Source organism: Lampris incognitus, chromosome 18 (assembly GCF_029633865.1).
Source record: "Lampris incognitus isolate fLamInc1 chromosome 18, fLamInc1.hap2, whole genome shotgun sequence".
Taxonomy (NCBI): domain Eukaryota; kingdom Metazoa; phylum Chordata; class Actinopteri; order Lampriformes; family Lampridae; genus Lampris; species Lampris incognitus.
Window position 1 is genome coordinate 6,019,566 of NC_079228.1, and position 21,099 is coordinate 6,040,664.

The window sequence follows — 21,099 nt, forward strand, 5'->3', positions numbered from 1 at the left end:
TTTACACAAGTTTGATAATGGTGTAGGTAAAATTTTGGTCTTAAGATTTTTACATTAACTGTGATTCCAAAACTAAATAAATAAAATAATGGAGTACACTTTATGAAAATTACTGTAGCTAAACCTGAAGAATCCTGGTCACTCTAATATAGAACATATCACAAAACGAGTTTGGTTTAAAAACTTTATTGCTGCTTTCAGAGAAACAGTGATTCAGCAGTTCACACTAGCAAAGAAAACACTAAACATGTAATTGATAAGACTCCCACTACCTCTGTGAACTGTTAAATATATATATATATAGTCAATTTTAAATCAAAGGACAGAGTTAAGTTAGTGGCAACCCCCAGCTAGCAGAACAAAAGATAATGATCAACTAATGCTTTACTATGATGTCACTGTCCTCTCAGAACAACCGTTCATGTCTGTGGAAAACAAAAGAATAGTACAAATGTTTTGGTTGTGGTCTTTTCTCTGCCAGCATTAAAGGGCAAATGAGGCAGGTACTACAGAGAGCATTTTAAGGTATTTACATGATGAACACAGACACCAACAAACTGAATCTAAAGCTTCATAACTGAAGTGTGGGGAGAAGTGGTAAAACAATTTAAAATCAACTTTTTTTCCCCCCAAAGTTGCTCTTCAGATTCTCTAAAGTTTTATGCGTCAGTGTGATGAAGAAAACTAAAAATTCATTTCAAGATAACACTTTTTATCAGCTTCATCAAGCAAAACAAATAAGGAGTCATTTAGGAAATATTATGTTAGCGCTACTTAAAACAACTAAGAAACCAATAAATTAAGGTAAACCAGGAAGAAACTATAATGATCATCTTCCTAAAAAATGTGAAATCACTTGACCGTACAGTTCCAGTAGGTTAAGCACGTCAGGGTAAGGAATAATCTCAGTACTTTCATTATTTCACACAGTAAACTTATTGCTGTGAAAAACGCTGGTAACACTATAATAACTACACACTGTGACGCATTAGTCAAGTATTTAACTACTGAATTCATCACTTGTAAAGTATAATTCCTACATTAATAGACGAGTAAGTAATTCATCCTTACTAATTTCTTAATTAATTAATTTAAATATTTAAATACATTAAATAAATACAATGAATTAAATAGTTTAATTTCGTTTAATTAATTAATTAATTAATTAGTTAGCCTAATTAATTGTTTAACTAATGCTTCACAGGGTGTAGTTATTATAAAGTGTTTCCAGAACATCTCATTTCTGACTGCTGCATACAAACGGTAACTGGAGCACCCGGCAGCAGACTATATATGTCAACATGCTGCACAGGCCTCCCGGACAGAGTGCAGCATCCAGATCGACACAAGCTTACACTAGGTAAGGACGAAGCTATATTTCAAAAACACCCGTCGCGCACTAAAGACATACTTTCATGCTGTTTCTGAGCACATTTTTAACACGGGTGGTTTGAATTACAACCAGAAGGTAGGTGTGGCTTTATGATTTCATAGCTATTGGCTACTGATTCAGGGGGGGAGAAAAGGGTGTGTCTCCGCTTTTATAGTGTCCCGCTACGGACACACCCTCTATGCTAACGGTAATTTGTGATGCAGCAAGTTACCACATTTTCACCAACCAGAAATCAGTTATTTGGCCGCCGATATCTCTCGTCTGGCCATAAATGGGATTTTAGGGCTGCCATTTGTCTTGTCGATCACATCCACACTCCTTACATCGATTAACAACAGGAAAAGTCGGATTTTGATGCAAGTATCTCTTTAAGAACTTTTGTCTGTTCCTAATGACCTTCAACATGTCTTCACGTCTTGTTTCTACGTCCATGGTGGGGAGATGGGATACGAGCAGCTGTGACGAAATGTAAAGTTTGTTGATAAAATTCACTTGTAAAGTGCATTACGGTGCAGTCACTGCGAAAACACTTCTACTGACCTTGGAACCATGTGACCAGATTTTGCAAAAGCCCCTCGCTTCCCTTTCTCTTTGCTCAAGCGTGACGGCATCGCTGTACAATGGGCTTTCATACCCGACACCAAGGTTAACTAAACACATGAGGGTGGAGTCTATGGGACACTGTACGTGGAGAAAGAGGGCGAAAACGCAGTGCACCACCTAAAGCTAGGTTCAGAAACCATGTTGGGATTGATCAGGATGTGGTGTTTACTCAGGGGGATGCAGGATGTTGGATAGCTTGTTCGGACCTTGAACAGTGGTGGTATTCCCCCCACAGTCCACATACTGGTATATCTCCTGAGACACCTGCTCTGCGTGCCCGAAGTATACCGTGGTCACAGTCACTCTGGAGAGTACAGAACAGGACAAGGCAGTGTCAGAATCATTCATTTGTTCTTTGCATTTCCCCCCCTTTTCTCCCCAGGTGTATCCGGCCAATTACCCCACTCTTCCGAACTGTCCCGGTCGCTGCTCCACCCCCTCGGCTGATCTGGGGAGGGCTGCAGACTACCACATGCCTCCTCTGATACATGTGGAGTCGCCAGCCGCTTCTTTTCACCTGACAGTGAGGAGTTTCACCAGGGAGACGTAGCACGTGAGAGGATCACGCTATTCCCCCCAGTCCCCCCCCCCTACAGGTGCCCTGACCAACCAGAGGAGGTGCTAGTGTAGCGACCAGGACACATACCCACATCCGGCTTCCCACCCACAGACACGGCCAATTGTGTCTGTAGGGACGCCCGATCAAGCTGGAGGTAACATGGGGATTCGAACCAGTGATCCCCGTGCTGGTAGGCAACGGAATAGACTGTTACACCACCTGGATGCCCCGTCAAAATCATTCATAGACAGAGTTCAAATATTGTGACAGGTGTAAAGTGCACTGAAAAGAAAACGGATTAAACACAACTTACTGCATCATGACAACAATGTTGTGCACCTTGATGGTCTGCAGGGTGCAGTAGTTGCTGAAACACAAGACATCTTGTTGACACGCTCCATTGTGTAACAAGTGAAACCATTTGTGTTTATTGCCTCGTCCACACTAATGCGGATATTTTGCAAAAAGAACGTTTTCCTCTGCGCTTTGGCTTCTCATCCAGATGCCAACGCCATCCACAGGCCTGCCGTGACTGTTTCAGCATTTGCAGCCGTTTATGCGTTCTCGTTTGCACAGAGATATTTTTTAAAAACAAAGGTCGTTTGGACAGAATTTCTTTTTAAAACAGAGGGGGAAAATATCCATTTTCAAAAATATCTATAAGTCTGGTCAAGCCTAAATGTTGTGTTGCGAGAGCCGTACTTACTACATGTAGCTCATCTCATCTGCTATGATTGTAGGAACCATGTAATCAATCTGGTGAAAAACAAAACATAAAATCACAATAAAACAACATACACAACAATCAGCAGAGTAGAAATCTTACCGACTGAACACAACACAGCAGTGGGTAAGTAAAGTGAAGTTGTTACCTGCTTCATGTCCAGTGGACTGATGGCAGTGATGTTGCTGATTCGAGATTTACCGATGACTGTCTTGGAAAACTGGACTTGAGCTGTGATGTTGGCCACCTCCACTGAATAGTAGTTATTGTTGGTAATGTTCAGAGTGTTCTGTGTGGGGGAAAATGAAACAGCCAGTAAACAGTCAGTCTATGCACTTTACAGGCTTGAACCTAGCAACCACATAGCAGCCAAGAGTAGCTGTGCTACACACCCTGATCCCAGGCGGTTGAGTCAGTTCATGTGGACACAACGTTTACTGACAGAAACGTTTCATCACTCATTTAGGTGACACCTTCAGTCTCACCTGACTGCAGGTATCCCCACCCTTGTAAACAATACAGTGGTATAACGATCCAAACCAATGACCGGTTTCATATGCAAATCTGGGTGTGACCATTAACTAGAATTACAAAGGTCATGTGTACTATTCACAGAGGGTCGGGAATAGTTGCAATCAGTACTATTCACAGAGGGTCGGGAATAGTTGCAATCACAGCATTGTAAGATGTTGACAGATGTATAATGACCAAAACCAATGACCAGTTTCATGATCAAATATGCACGTGCCCACATTTGATCATGAAACTATTTTTTTGGGGGGGGTGGGGGGGGGCTAAAAGTACATCTGTCACCATCTTACAATGCTGTGATTGCAACTATTCCCCAATCCTCTGTAAATAGTACACATGGCCTTTGTCATTCTAGTTAATGGGCAACCGTCCCCCCAGGCCATCAGCTGTTTCGTTTTCTTTTTTTTTGTGGATTCCCCCCGCCCCCTTTTTCTCCCCAATTGTATCCGGCCAATTACCCCTCTCTTCCGAGCCGTCCCAGTCTCTGCTCCACCCCCTCTGCTGATCCGGGGAGGGCCGCAGACTACCACATGCCTCCTCCCATACATCTGGAGTCACCAGCCACTTCTTTTCACCTGACAGTGAGGAGTTTCACCAGGGGAACGTAGCGTGTGGAGGTGCTAGTGCCAGAGGAGGTTGCTAGTGCCCGAGGAGGTGCTAGTGCAGTGACCAGGACACATACCCACATCCGGCTTCCCTCCAGCAGACACGGCCAATTGTGTCTGTAGGGACGCCCAACCAACCCCGAGGTAACACGGGGATTCGAACCAGAGATCCCCATGTTGGTAGGCAACGGAATAGACTGCTACACTACCCGGACGCCCAGCCATTTTGTTTTCTTGGTGGTCTGTTTGGTAGTCTTAAGCAGGCTGCGAAGAATCTTGGGTAATATTCAATGCTAACCTCGGTTTTGATAATCAAATCAAACATGTTGTTCAGTTATGCTTCCTCCAGCTCAAGCTAATCTCCAAAATTAGGTCATTTTCATCAAATGCCGATTTGCAAAAAGTTGTACATGCTTTTATCTATTCTCTGCTTGACTATTGTAATTCACTTTATTCTGGTATCAGCAAGGGCTCCCTCCACCGTCTGCAGCTGGTACTACATGCTGCTGCTCAGCTCATTACCGGGACAAGGAGGCATGACCATATCACTCCTGTGTTGCCTCCCTACACTGGCTCCCTGTTATATTTCTAAATGATTTTAAAATTTCATTGCTCACGTTTAAGGCTTTAAACGGTCTTGCTCCTACATACATTTGTGATTTATTGACCTGGTATACATCCTCTCCACCGTTAAGATCTGCAGATGGGAGCCCTGCTGGTTATTCCTGGTCTCGGTTTGGTACAAAGGGTGATCCGGTTTTTGCTGTTAGAGCCCCCACACTATGGACCTCTCTTCCTGTTGAGTTAAGACACACCAAATCTCTAGCTTCTTTTACATCTCGTCTTAAAACCTCTCTTTTTATGAAAGCTTTTACAAATGCTTTATTTATTTTTATTTATACTGTTTTTATTTTCACTCTTACTCTTACTAATTTGGTCTTACTCTTATTTTTGCCTTGTCTGTTTTTTTTTTTGTGAAGCACTTTGTATCATTGTCTTAGAAAAGTGCTATATAAATAAAATCATTATTATTATTACCATTATTGTGAATATCAGAGGTTTCTAAGTGACAATAAGGTGATGGCATATAATCTTTTTTTGTGTGACATCATGTCTCATCTAAATACCTAAATCTGTGATTACAAGGCAAGAACCCCACGGTTGCAGTCATGTACGAGGCGGGTCAAAGCTGAACCTTCTGGAGAGAGACATTCACAGCAGAAAGTTGCACTTTCCACGTCTGCAGAAGCACTGTGAGAAGAATGAAATGCGGGACGATCCATTGAAGGAGTTTGTAATGAGCCTGGCAAAAAACTCCAAGGAACAATTTGAAACTGTCAAGTGACTTCCTCCTCCCCCCAGCCATCCTCAGTGTCAGCTGATGGCCAGCGGACTGCATAGGCCAAAAGGCCGGTACCTTCCATACATGAGGCAAGCCTTCTGACGGAGGTCTTGGAGATGGGAACACCTGATTTGCTCAAAGCACGACACAAGGTCGTTGGGGTGAGTGACCTTTGGATCAATGTGGTTCCCCAAGCTCAATTCAAAAACATGAGAGGTGTTGCAACGCTCCTACTCACAGTTCCCCTCCACGTACACATGTGAACCATCACTTTCTTCAATGAGCTCCAGCAACAACCAGGAAAGAAACACAGTCTCCGATGCACATCGTGGCCAGTGCCTCAGGCTTGCCACAACAGAATACAGGCCCGACATCAGAGGGACCGCCTCACCCCATCACTCTCACTTCTCTCACTGATGGTGAATGAACATCCATTTACTTTTGTCCATAGTTAAATGGTTTGGACTTATTTTGTTTCAGGAGTGCATTTTTTTCCTTGTGTGACCCTCAACACAGGCTTTGAGAATCCCAGGCCTAAATTATTACTACCACCTCTACTACTACTTATTATAATAGTAGTAATAATAGTAACAATAATGATAATACTAATAATCATAATAAAAACAACAATAAGGAATCAGGAACACTTTGTCATTTCACCTCATGTACTTGCGCACATGAAGTGAAACGAAATGTCGTTTGCCCCAGCACACAGCAGTACAAAAACACATCTAAGAACTACAAGAACACACATATCCAAACTAACACATATACACTACCGTTCAAAAGTTTGGGATCACCCAAACAATTTTGTGTTTTCCATGAAAAGTCACACTTATTCACCACCATATGTTGTGAAATGAATAGAAAATAGAGTCAAGACATTGACAAGGTTAGAAATAATGATTTGTATTTGAAATAAGATTTTTTTTACATCAAACTTTGCTTTCGTCAAAGAATCCTCCATTTGCAGCACCCTTCAGAGGACAGCACAAACAGGCTCTAACCAGAGTAGAAAAAGAAGTGGGAGGCCGCGTTGCACAACTGAGCAAGAAGATAAGTACATTAGAGTCTCTAGTTTGAGAAACAGACGCCTCACAGGTCCCCAACTGGCATCTTCATTAAATAGTACCTGTTAGAGCCTGTTTGTGCTGTCCTCTGAAGGGAGTAGTACACACCGGTGTAGGAAATCTTCAATTTCTTAGCAATTTCTCGCATGGAATAGCCTTCATTTCTAAGAACAAGAATAGACTGTCGAGTTTCAGATGAAAGTTCTCTTTTTCTGGCCATTTTGAGCGTTTAATTGACCCCACAAATGTGATGCTCCAGAAACTCAATCTGCTCAAAGAAGTGCCCATCCAACCAATCCAACTTGTGGGAGCTGCTTCTGGAAGCGTGGGGTGCAATTTCTCCAGATTACCTCAACAAATTAACAGCTAGAATGCCAAAGGTCTGCAATGCTGTAATTGCTGCAAATGGAGGATTCTTTGACGAAAGCAAAGTTTGATGTAAAAAAAATCTTATTTCAAATACAAATCATTATTTCTAACCTTGTCAATGTCTTGACTCTATTTTCTATTCATTTCACAACATATGGCGGTGAATAAGTGTGACTTTTCATGGAAAACACGAAATTGTTTGGGTGATCCCAAACTTTTGAACGGTAGTGTATCCAAACCAAAAAATAAAAAAAAAATCCCTGTCCAAGGCAACAGACACCAGCCAGGATGACTGTCGGAAGTGCAGGTCTGCATGGGCTAGCAGTTAGCCTAGCCTGCCCCGATTACGCGTCCTGTCAGACCGCTCTCTGTGTTTCCTCCTCAGGTGCAGCGCCAGGCAGGGGCCGTGGTCCCTCTGGCAACCGGACGAAGCAGACCAAGCCCTCCCAGCCAATCCAGCACCAGCTTTCCCAGCCAGACACCCTCGACACACTTCCCCACACTCCTCACGATGACATCAAAAACACCACAGTCAGCGCCAGGTGAGGCAGCCGCCACACCGCCCTCGGTGATATTGGAACTACCGGTCTACATGGGCTAGCAGTTAGCTTAGCTTGCCCCACTCCTGCGTCCTGTCAGACTGCCCTTGGTGTTAACTCCTCGGGTGCAGCTCTGGGTAAGGCCGTGGTCCCTGGGCCCACAGCGCAGCAGACCAAGCTCCAGCCGATCCAGCGCCAGCTCTCCCAGCCAACAAACAAAGACAAAAACTTAGATGCAGACGTGGACAAAGACACTGCATCAACGGTACTGGGTGAGGCTGCCGCAAACGTGAATTCACACCGCCATCTTCCCACACTGGTACTGGGTGAGGCTGCCGCAAACGTGAATTCACACCGCCATCTTCCCACACCGGTACTGGGTGAGGCTGCTGCGAACGTGAATTCACACCGCCATCTTCCCACACTGGTACTGGGTGAGGCTGCCGCAAACGTGAATTCACACCGCCATCTTCCCACACCGGTACTGGGTGAGGCTGCTGCGAACGTGAATTCGCGCTGCCATCTTCCCACACCGGAGGCAGAAGATCTGTACATACAACAACTTTTGAGTGCATTTGGGTAGAAGAGCTGAAATGGCACAGATACGAGAAAGGGGAGCACACATTACCTCGATGAAGCCAGCTGGTGCTACCAGGACCTACCACGTTTGAGAACTGCGGTGCGTATTTTAGTTTTTACTTTCACAATTGAGTCACATGACCGACTACCTGATTTCACCATTTGATTAACTGCAGTTTCTTGTTCGTTTCTTGTTCATCAATATTAAAGTTGTTGTTTCAAAACAAGTGAAAAGTGAAAACACATTTCACCAGACATGCACACTTTGTGTTTAAGAATATTTACATATACATTTCTTCTGCCAGCTCCTTTCATGGCAACGTGTGTTGTGTCGGGTGTGATTCGCTAACTTATTTTACATTTCTGGGTTTTTCCGTTATCCCTGTTGTAAACGTCACAACGCAAAGAACGCACACAAACGCCAGACAGATCCGCCAACCTCCATGTTGGTTTTGCTCTAAGTAACACTGGAAAAGCGTGTCCGGGATGCGGTGTTTGTTGAAAATTCTCCTGAGCTTGGGGTCTCCGAGAAACTCAGGAGAATTTTCAACAAACACCGCATCCCGGTATACGTCAAACCCAGCAACACACTCCGACAAAGACTGGTTCATCCCAAAGACCATGTACCACACACCCGGAAAAGCAGTCTGGTGTATGCCGTACAATGCAATGAGGATTGCACTGACCTATACATAGGAGAAACCAAACAACCACTACACAAACGGATGGCCCAACACAGAAGACCAAACTCCTCAGGACAAGACTCAGCAGTCTATCTACACCTAAAGGAGAAGACACACTCCTTCCAGGACAGCAACGTACACATTTTGGACAGAGAAGATGGATGGTTTGAAAGAGGGGTGAAGGAGGCCATCTATGCGAAACTGGAAAAATCATCCCTCAACAGAGGAGGAGGTCTGCGACACCACCTATCTCCCACTTACAATGCCGTCCTTTCATCTCTACCCAGGAGACTCAAGAAGCCTAGCCTCCAAGAACAACAGTCGCTCACTAACGGCTCCAACGACTCTCATGACCACTGAACAATGAAGTCGAAACTAACACCCCCAACGACCGTCGCTGCTAAACAAATGCAAATCAATAACTCCGATGGCGACGGGCGCGGCTGGACATCGGAGCACAGGAGAGCCATGGACATCTATAGCTCTGATAACGACCCATAGAGGATAAATACTGAGTCTCATCACCAGCCAGTCAGACTAGCTTGGTCTAGTCAGAAAGGCCGAACTGAGGAAGCCTCTTGGATGAGAGGCGAAACGTCTTCACGGATATATACCAAGTCCAGTTCACTTGATTCAACTCCTTTGAGTTCTATACATGGTTCAACACATTTTAACATGTCAACAGCAATACATCTCCCACATTTATAAAGTATTTTGAAGCAAATCTGTCAATTTGGTTACCCTGCTCTTTAAGTGTTGTATTACTGCCACCTACTGGTTTAAACTAAAACGGCTGTTAAGAGTGATTTATCAGCGGTATAAATTGACAGTCATGAGGTGTGTGATGTGTCGTCTTTGTCTACTTGTCTCGTGTGTGCATTCTGATGATCTGTGTAATCTGTCATGATGTGCGACCTCCTCCATTTTCATTACTGGGTAGGATTTTAAAAGCCCTTTAGTGTGCACCTAGCTGCTTAAAAGGAGGCTCCACTCGACAGGTACCCCAGAAGCTGGGAGAGAGCAGACGCCCAGAGAAGTGCATCCCCGTAGCTCTCTCCCCAACTAAACACACTAACGGACAGATTGATTTTAGCATTTGATAAAGTTTGTTTTTTAATCTGTTATTTTTAAATTTGTCTTTGTATTTTAATAAATAAGCTGTTGCATCCCCAGTAACTGGTGCTGTGTATCGGCACTACAACCACGATTATCCAAACTACTACTTTAATAAATAAGACATTTTTATATCAAACTGAGGTACTATTTCAAGTTGTTCCTGATAATTACGTTTTGTATTTACTTCCCCCCCCTTTGTCTCCCCAGTTGTACTTGGCCAATCAGCTGCTCTCTGAGCCGTCCCAGTCTCTGCTTCACCCCCTCTGCCGATCCAGGGAGGGCTGCAGACTACCACATGTCTCCTCCCATACATGTGGAGTTACCAGCCGCTTCTCTTCACCTGACAGTGAGGAGTTTCACCAGGGGGACGTAGCGCATGGGAGGATCCTGCTATTCCCTCCAGTTCCCCCTCCCACACACACACACACACACAGGCGCCCCGATCGACCAGAGGAGGCGCTAGTGCAGTGACCAGGACACATATCCACATTCGGCTTCCCACCTGCACACAGCCAATTGTGTCTGTAGGGACACCCAACCAAGCTGGAGGTAAGACAGGGTTTCGAACCGGCGATCCCCTTGTTGGTAGGCAACAGATTAGACCACTACGTTACCCGGACACCCCGTACTTACTTTTTTTTTTTTTTAATGAAATGAGAAAGCCCCTTCAAAAAGCAACTGCAGTATGCTCTGAACATATTTTACAAATCTACTGAGGTCTAAGGGATTATAGCCCCCCCTGAATCAATACACCTTTATGTCCATGAGCAAATCAAGTTTCTGACCAGCACCATCTCTTAAGAGCAGGAGAAGTGTCTGTCCTGGACTGCACTGCCGAGGTGAACCAGGTCAGACTGGAGACAGGGAGCTCACCGTGATGTTAAGATAGACGATGTGCTTGTCTTCGTCATAGTTGACAAATACAGACTTTACTCCCACATAGGACACTTCAATGGTGCGGGGGAAGAGGAAGAACACAGCCAGGCTGGAGAGTAGCAGGCAGACCAGGACTGAGGCTGTCACATACAACTTCCTGTGGGAGGCAAAGGGACAACATAACACTCCCTACAAAGTAGATGATGACATCATTATTAAATGAGATGGAGCTATGCCGTTGCGACAAAAAAACCAAAACAAAAACAGAATAACTGGTGTTCTAACACACCACCCCAAATTTTCTCTCTCTCGCTCCCTCACACACACATGTACGCCCACACAGAGTAGGGATAAAAGTCACTTGCGTTCGCCTGGGCCTGAGCCTTTGGTCACTGTAAGGAATCAATGCCACCAGCTGATTTTCCTGACCTACACAAATGGGAAATAATAGATCAGTTGCTGATAGGGGTGCAGGATATATCGGTCAGTTTATTGGTATTGGGCAATAATTGCTTAATTATGCGTTACTGGTATCGCGGCAAAAGTCCCTATATATCGTCACCTTCTTAAAATAATGGTCTAAGCCATATTTTTAAGTTTTTCAAAAAACAGAATAAACCTGAAACAAATATAGAATATATGATATTTCTTAATCATTTCACACAAAAAGGTTATGACAATATCTGACTATTGTGTATGTCAATAGTCAAATATTGTCATAACCTTTTTGTGTGAAATGATTAAGAAATATCATATATTCGATATTTGTTTCAGTTTATTCTGTTTTTTGAAAAACTTGAAAATATGACTTGGGCCATTATTTTAAGAAGGTGATGATATAGTGGTTTCCACCGTCATGTATTACAAAATTTCACATTGGACAAAAACTGACTTCATTCAGCACTAGATTTTCTCAGCAGCCACAGCACATGGTTAACAATTAGGTTATGCAATTTTAACAAGGATAAGCCACGTTGTGGCCTTAGGAGAGTCCGTTGTTTATTTCTGCTTACCTCTTGGAATCCTTCCTGTGCCCTGGCAAGTGGGACATGTGACGCTATCCCGTCCTGTGAACTCCACATAAGGAAACTGGGAAACATCTCCACCTTTCCCATCCTCCCCCTGCATGCCATCCTCCAAAGGAGAATTCAAGCTGTCCTGGCCTTCATCGTGGCATGTCTGCTTAGCAAGATGTGAGAACGACTTCCCCATAGTGACACCCTAAAGAGGCAAGAAGAGATTCAGAAGATGTTTACATTCAGCACAAAATGAGGATTTAAGGATGGTTTAGAAAAATAACTAAATGCTAAACACAGGAAGCCAGATAAGATACACAGGCAGACAGTCAACAATTCTCTGTCACACTGTTATACTCTGCCAAACAAAAATATTCAGAGAGGAATCTGGGTAACAGGCAAAATGGCATAACCTGATGCAGAGCTGGCAAGAGGGGGGCAAGAGGAGCAACCACATCAAGGCCCTGTAGTTCTAAGGGCTTCACCTCATCTGACTGTACTTGAATTTTAACTGAATGCAATCAAAAATGATAATCGTAAAACAAATCAGATCACTCTTCAAGCACTCTCTGCTGCAAAAGTGCAAAGACAAAGGAGGGGGGGTCCTGCTAAAACGAATCTCCTTAGCAGCCCCCCACTCATTGGTCTGTGCAAGAGTTATGCTCAAAACGTTGATATGGCAATACATATGGTGATGTACTCCTTGCTAGTGCGCGCATCGATGCAGATGCTGAGATGGCAGTTTTGAAAAAGAAACGTCACCTGTGGTGCAGTGCATAATAAAGCCAATAGGTGGCAGCAAAAGCAAATTCACATGACTCAAACTGTGCATGCCTCATTTCAAAACAAACATACAAGCATGGATGAAAAACTCTTATCCACCGCCAGCAAAACTGAAGGCAAAGATATGGGCGCATTTTGGGTTTTTGTAAACACCAGGAAGCCGGGAGTTGGACATGTGTCATGCAATATTCAAGCTATGCAAAAACAAAGTAAAATACTGCAGCAACACAACCAACTTTTGTCATGCTAATCAGCCGCTTGCAACACTGGGCCAATGTGTGTCATCTCAACCAACCTTGAAAGAGGCTTTCAACTCAAAATTTCCCTCAACATCCCAAGGGGCTCAGCTCACAAAGGGACTGCTATGTAAAGGCCAGCGGCCATACAGCGCTGTTGATAACGAAGGCTTCAGACAACTGCTTACTGAGTGTGAGCCACGCTACACAATCCCCACTCGCCGCTTCATTACAGAAACTGCAGTTCCCCAGCTGTATGTAGATGTGAAGCAAAAAGACACCGAACCAATCTCTTCAGTTAACAGTTGCCATTACATATGACGCCTGGATGTCGAGAACAACCCAGTCATATGTAACGGTCACATGCCACCATATTTCTCCAGAATGGGAAATGGTCTCACATGTCCTTCAGACCAGAGCTATGTTTGACAGCCACATCAGGTCAAATATTGCAGATCTGCTATGGGATGTGGTGGATGAATGGGGCTTGTTGATAACGATCCTGCTTTGGTGACAGATAATGCCTCCAACGTGACAATGGCGGCCAGCTGGTGAAGTTAATGTACGTGGAATGCTCTGCGCAGTGTGAATTTGGCCACTGAATGAACACTCAAGGCCCCACTGTTTCCCATCTACTGGGAAGAATTCGCAGTATCGTGCGTGGCTTTTTATTAGGAAAGGCACAATTGCAAGCTGTGCCCTGAATGAAAAGCAGAACCTACTTAATTTCCCCGAGCACAAGCTCGTGAAAGATGTGGTGCCAAGATGGAACAGCGCTTGTGCTATGTTGGGAGTGCTTCTTAGAGCCCGCAATCTCCTCTGTGCATCACTGTAGTCCACTGACTTCCGGTTTCTACTGCAGCAGTCATACCAGTTTCCTGTTTGTCGGCGTGTGCTATTGACAATGGCATATTTTTCACGATGCACACACCAACAAACAGGAAACTGGCATGACTGCTGCAGTAAAAACCAGAAGTCAATGGACTAGTTATGCACAGTCGATTGACTGGTGAAACATCTTATTGTTATTGCATTTTAAATAAATTATTTAGATTTGACCATATGGCCTTAGTGTGGTACATTCCACACAAAAAATATGGCGGTTATATTACACTTGATGCCATGTAGCCTATATTTTATATTTTTAAAGAAAATTTTGAAAAAGTAAATGAGTTGTCAGGGCAGAAAACCAACAATTAGGTCACCATTACTAGATAGTCTAACAATGGCATTGCCGTCGGTGCAGAAAAAAAGTTTAAATGGAAAATCAAAATCGAATCGTGACATTAAAATCTAAAGTCAAATTGAATCATGGATTTGGAGAATCATGACCCCCCCTAATAATGGGCATTCATTAAAATTAGGTTAGGTAGCTAATTAGTTCACAGGCCTGTTGGAGCTGAACATTTATTTCACCTGGACTACCTTGCTTTTTTGAATTATATGGATTCGGATCTTGACTAGGTTAACGGCAGCCAGCACAGACATCATTGGTGAGTAGACGTTCCATGTTTATTTGGCACTTTGGGATAGCATAGGCTTTTACAGTCATCATTGCGAGCTAGCTGGCTCTTTTTTGACTATGTGTGATCTGTTGCTGCATGTGTCCTACAGGGTGTGTCATCTGCTGCTGCATGTGCTGTAGATGGCAATGTTGTTATTACAGTTTGCATTTGTATGTGGCTAATTATGAATGTAGCTGTGCACACAATACTGATAAGGTGTCATCTGTCATGGTTCAGAGCTTTTTGAGTTGTAACATGGGCTACCACTTCTCATCGGCCTGCAGCTGGTGTTTTCCATTATACAGTGGATATAACAAGTCTACACACCCCTGTTAAAATGGCAGCTCTTTGTGATGTAAAAAAATGAAACCAAGATTGTCAGAACTTTTTCCACTTTTTTAAAATTGCAACTTACAATCAGAAACATTTTAGGGGAAAAAAAATAACAAAACTTAAATAACCTGGTTGCATAAGTGTGTGCACCCTGTAGTAGCTTTGTTCAGAATTAACCAATCACATTCAAACTCATGTTAAATAGTAGTTGGTATACACCTGCCATCAGTTAAAGTGACTGTGATTAAAATCAAATAAATCAGCTTCCTGTAGGATTTTCCTGACATCTTCTTGGTCTCATCCAACTGCAAAAGCCATGGTCCACAAAGAGCTTACAAAACATGACCGGGATGTCATTGTTGAAAGACATCAGTCAGGAGAGGGGTACAAAAGACTTTCCAAGGCATCAGATATACCATGGAACACAGTGAAGACCATCAGATATACCATGGAACACAGTGAAGACCATCAGATATACCATGGAACAACATGAACACCATCAGATATACCATGGAACAACATGAACACCATCAGATATACCATGGAACTACATGAAGATCATCAGATATACCATGGAACTACATGAAGACCATCAGATATACCATGGAACTACATGAAGACCATCAGATATACCATGGAACTACATGAACACCATCAGATATACCATGGAACTACATGAACACCATCAGATATACCATGGAACTACATGAAGACCATCAGATATACCATGGAACTACATGAAGACCATCAGCTATACCATGGAACTACATGAAGACCATCAGATATACCGTGGAAAAGCATGAAGACCATCAGCTATACCATGGAACTACATGAAGACCATCGGATATACCATGGAACAGCATGAAGACAATCATCAACAGGTGGTGAAAATATGGCACAACAGTGACATTACCAAGAACAGGATGTCCCTCCAAAACTGATGAGAAGACAAGGAGCAAACTGGTCAGGGAGGCTGCCAACAGGCCTACGGCAACATTAAAGGAGCTGCAGGAATTTCTGGCAAGTACTGGTTGCTCCCTACATGTGACAACAATCTCCTGTATTCTTCATATGTCTGGGCTGTGGGGTAGGGTGGCAAGACCTTTTCAAAGGAAAAAAAAAATCCAAACATGGCTGAATTTTGCAATATGATACACCCAGGCTCCCAAGACCATGTAGAAAATGTGTTACCATAATTGCCAAAAGACAAGACAAGGACAAGGTAAGATACTTTATTGTCATTGTATACATACAATGAAATTTCGTTTGGTGACTCTCAGACCAGCAGCACTGGACAAGGTAAATGATTAAAAAAAAACCAAGATAAAACAAGGACAAACAACATTTAGTATAAATAAGTGAGGTAGTAAAAATAAGTGAGGTAGCAAAAATGATAGTGAGACAATAAAAGATAGCAGCGGCTTTTAAAGTTCAAAATAGTGCATGGGATTATTGCACATAGTTGCCCGTATTGCAGCGGCCTTTGGACTAGTTAGTCCTCAGCAGCTACAGGCAGGTGTGGGTGGGTGTGTGTGTGTGAGGGGGGGGGGGGGGAGGCTACAGCTCTGGGGAAGAAGCTGTTCCTCAGCCTGTTAGTCCGGGTTTTGATGGTCCGGTATCTTTCCCCGATGGCAAGGGAACAAACAGACAGTGACCTGGGTCTGTTGCGTCTTTGCTGATGTTGCAGGCTTTCCTCTGTAGGTGGCCAGCCTACACAGCATCCAGGTCCGGGAGCACAGCTCCCACAATCCTCTGTGCTGTCTTTACCACTCGGGCCAAGTCCTCCCTATTCTCTGCTGTGCAGCTGGCATACCACACTGTGACACATTGACAGAGGATGCTTTCTGTTGTGCTTCTGTAAAAGTTGACCAGCAGCTGAGAGGGGAGCCCGGCTTGTTTCCTGAGGAAGAAAAGCCTCTGTTGTGCTTCCTTCACCAGATAGGAGGTGTTGAGTGAAAGGTATGTTTGGTGCAAAAACAACACAGCACATCACCAAAAGAACCACGGTGAAGCATGGGGTGGCAGCATCCTGCTTTGGGGCTGCTTTTTTTACAGCTGTAGCTGAGGCTTTACTCAAGGTGGAGGGAATCATGAACAGCCCCAATTACTTGTCGATTTTGGTGCAAAACCTTCAGGCGTCTGCTAGAAAGCTGACGATGAAGATGAATTTCACCTCTCAGCATGACAATGACCCACAGCATACATCTACATCACCAAAGGAATGGCTTCGCCAAAAGACGACCAATGTTTTGGAATGGTCGAGCCAGACCCGACTCCACCTGAAAATCTGTGGGGTGACCTGAAGACTGCTGTGCACAAGAGATGCCCTCGCAATCTGACGGATCTAGAACGTTTTAGAAAGCAAGAGTGGGAAAAGAGTGCTATAATAAAATCAAAAGGTGCTTCAACAAAGTATTAGTTTAGGGGTGTGCACACTTATGCAACCAGGTCATTGTCTTATTGTCAAGTTTTATATATTTTTCTCCCCTAAAATTTGATTATCCAAAGGAATTGAAACAAGTGCAACTGGACTTGGTATATATCCGTGAAGACGTTTCGCCTCTCATCCAAGAGGCTTCATCAGTTCGTGCCTTTCTGACTAGACCAAGCTAGTCTGACTGGCTTGTGATGAGACTCAGATATTTAAAATGTTATTGTTTTTCACATTATTTCTGAAATTACAATCTATAAAAAAATTAAGTAGGAAAGTGTTGACTGATTCATCGTGGTTTCATTTTTATGTCAGAAAAACCTGCCATTTCAACAGGGCTGAGTAGACTTTTTTATATCCACTGTAGGGGCAAGCTTAAATCTATATGCACTTCATGTTGATTGGGATAACAACCACACAAATTGTCAATATTGCATATCAAACTGTCTTGTTATTTGCCTCTGTGTAATATCGAATCATGTACAGTCTAATGGCAATTTGCCCTTGTAGCCCGCCCTAGATGTACTACCTGAGTTGAGCTTGCACACAATATTGGTAAAGCCATGGTGCTGTTGCCTATTCTGTGCACCCAGTATCTCATATCTCTTTATCTTGCCTCTCTGACCATAACAACAACCTCTGCACATTGGTTTTGCACATTGCAAGCATTGATGTGGTGCCCTCTGAGTCATTCCTGGCTATTGGTAACTTTTACACGTGCCAACTTCTGGGAAGACATGGACTGTGGGAGAGTTCCACCCTGTTAGGGACATATACATAGGTATTGCGGATTTAATAATGTAAATATTCAACAATACCAGACTTTTCTTAAAGCTTATGTTTCCCTTATTCCATCGTTTAAGTTTTTTTTTTTCTATGAATAACAAGGGATCCAATTGTGAGTCTACAGGTGCTCAGATGAGCATCACAACAACATATACCCCAGATGATGTGTACATGTTTCCATGAAGGGGCCTTTAGATGAACCTTCAGCTCCGCGTCGGGGCACAACGCCACACTGGCACCACTAGTCTGGAAGCCTACACAAGGTTATGAGCCCGTCTGCTGGCTATCAGTAAAGCCTGGTGGGTAACACTTTAGTATGGGGAACATATTCTAAGTAAAAAAAACTTAATTACTAGTGAATAAGTAATGATCAAGATGTCACTTTAGTATGGGGAACATAAAAAAAACTTAATTACTAGTGAATTAGTAATGATGAAGATGTGACTTTAGTATGGGGAACATATTCTAAGTAACAAAAACTTAATTTAGAGTAATGTAACACTATGAACACTTGTAGTTTTGTGTGTTGTTATGTCAGAACAGACCATATTCATTAAGTGCTAGTAAGGGAGAATAACTCTTCTTGTGGTACTACCACCTTATAAAGGCCATACTAAGCAAAGCATATTGAGATGGTACTACTAATAAGCAATAATTCTGAGGTTATAGAGGGAAAACTCATAGTTAATGGCTTACTGGTTGTATAATAAGGCCATGCAGAATAAGGTATTAATAAGTGCTTAATAAAGAGCCAATATGTTGCTAATTTGCATGCTAATACGCACCTAATTAATGTCGACTACGTTCCCCATACTAAAGTGTTACCACCTGATGGCTACTGCCCGGGGCTGGGTTCTGTGCCAACGCTCAGCCGGGCTCTTTGTAAACAAGATAACTAGCAAAGCTAACTCGGCAATTTAGCAAACCATCAGTACAAATTCCACACGGTGACTGGGGCGGGCGACCGAACTTCAGTGGTTATAAACTCGCCGTAAAGCCGCTTATTAACCGTGTATGAAACGTCAACAAACACAACAATGACGCGCTAAGCTCAAACGCTCCACCGAGTGCGGACGCTAACCGCTAACTACCAGCGGCCATTGCTCGTGCTAGCCAGCTAGGCTAGGCTAGGTTAGCCTAGGCTAGCTGAAGACTCGCCTGTTGACCGGCGTACCGATAACGTTTCACCATTGTGTGCTGCCTCTAGTTAAGGAACAGCGGTGCCTTGTATCGGCACGTCGCCTTAGACAACTCGTCTCGCTGGCGTTAGCTGCTAGCATAGCTGTTCGATATTAGCTAGCGTCTCTATGTAAACCCTGCGCCAATAACATAACTGTTGATCATTAAGAGTTTTGGCCAAATGACTTGGTTAACCTTTATCAACATACGCTTACCCGGTAGGGACTCTTAGTTGAGCAGATCGCAGTCACTCTACGTCATGTGGCGTTTCTCCTCAGCTAGACACACATGCGTTTAGTTGGCATCTATTTTCACATGCGTGTTAAAGCTGTCAAATAGATCACCAGCCCCCCTCCTCCTCCTCCCGCCCCCGCCCCCTCCTCTTCCTCCTCCTCCTCCTCCCCCGCCCAAGCTGTGTGCCTCAATGTCTTAGTTTTACACAAGCCCCATGAAATTCCTAAGAGGTTTATCTGACATGTATGGCAACTTCACACATAAGCAGTCTTATACTATAACTTCAATAGGATGAAGTCTCCTTAATGTATTGTAGCGCTCACCGCTAAAAAACCAAACAACTTCGGAACTCAAAACTGAGCATTGCTTTGTTGGTGCACACCGCCATTAACTGATTGCCAGATCGCACATAGACCTGACCCACTAACCTTTGACCCGGGAACTCCAAAACACCGTCCCAACTAGTGGAGCGTGCTCAGTGTAATAGTGTGGTGACTAGTGTAGCGTGCTCAGTGTAATAGTGTGGTGACTAGTGTAGCGTGCTCAGTGTAATAGTGTGGTGACTAGTGGAGCGTGCTCAGTGTAATAGTGTAGCGACTAGTGGAGCGTGCTCAGTGTAATAGTGTAGCGACTAGTGGAGCGTGCTCAGTGTAATAGTGGCGCGATTAGTGGAGCGTGCTCAGTGTAATAGTGTAGCGACTAGTGTAGCGTGCTCAGTGTAATAGTGTAGTGACTAGTGTAGCGTGCTCAGTGTAATAGTGTAGCGACTTGTGTAGAGTGCTCAGTGTAATAGTGTGGTGACTAGTGGAGCGTGCTCAGTGTAATAGTGTAGCGACTTGTGTAGAGTGCTCAGTGTAATAGTGTAGTGACAAGTGGAGCGTGCTCAGTGTAATAGTGTGGTGACTAGTGGAGCGTGCTCAGTGTAATAGTGTAGTGACTAGTGGAGCGTGCTCAGTGTAATAGTGTAGCGCCTAGTGGAGCGTGGTCAGTGTAATAGTGTAGCGACTAGTAGAGCGTGCTCAGTGTAATGGTGTAGCGACTAGTGTAGCGTGCTCAGTGTAATAGTGTAGTGACTAGTGTAGCGTGCTCAGTGTAATAGTGTAGTGACTAGTGGAGCGTGCTCAGTGTAATAGTGTAGTGACTAGTGGAGCGTGCTCAGTGTAACAGTGTAGCGTGCTCGGTGTAATAGTGTGGTGACTAGTGGAGCGTGCTCAGTGTAACAGTGTAGTGACTAGTGGAGCGTGCTCAGTGTAATAGTGTGGTGACTAGTGGAGCGTGCTCAGTGTAATAGTGTAGTGACTAGTGGAGCGTGCTCAGTGTAATAGTGGAGCGTGGTCAGTGTAATAGTGTAGCGACTAGTAGAGTGTGCTCAGTGTAATGGTGTAGCGACTAGTGTAGCGTGCTCAGTGTAATAGTGTAGTGACTAGTGTAGCGTGCTCAGTGTAATAGTGTAGTGACTAGTGGAGCGTGCTCAGTGTAATAGTGTAGTGACTAGTGGAGCGTGCTCAGTGTAACAGTGGAGCGTGCTCGGTGTAATAGTGTGGTGACTAGTGGAGCGTGCTCAGTGTAACAGTGTAGTGACTAGTGGAGCGTGCTCAGTGTAATAG

At 43.8% G+C, this 21,099-nt stretch overlaps 1 protein-coding gene across 1 annotated transcript; it reads right to left on the minus strand.

Moving 5' to 3' along the window:
- Positions 1–176: 176 nt before the first annotated feature.
- On the minus strand, positions 177–19,604 carry tmem106bb (transmembrane protein 106Bb). The gene is made up of 8 exons (XM_056298288.1): positions 19,474–19,604; positions 12,003–12,210; positions 11,355–11,418; positions 10,987–11,146; positions 3,428–3,568; positions 3,262–3,311; positions 2,869–2,922; positions 177–2,300 (listed from the first exon to the last, which is right to left on the minus strand). The coding sequence occupies exons 2-8, from the start codon at positions 12,199–12,201 to the stop codon at positions 2,162–2,164; spliced, it is 807 nt and encodes a 268-aa protein (XP_056154263.1). The 5' UTR covers positions 12,202–12,210; positions 19,474–19,604; the 3' UTR covers positions 177–2,161.
- Between the last annotated feature and the right edge of the window lie 1,495 nt (positions 19,605–21,099).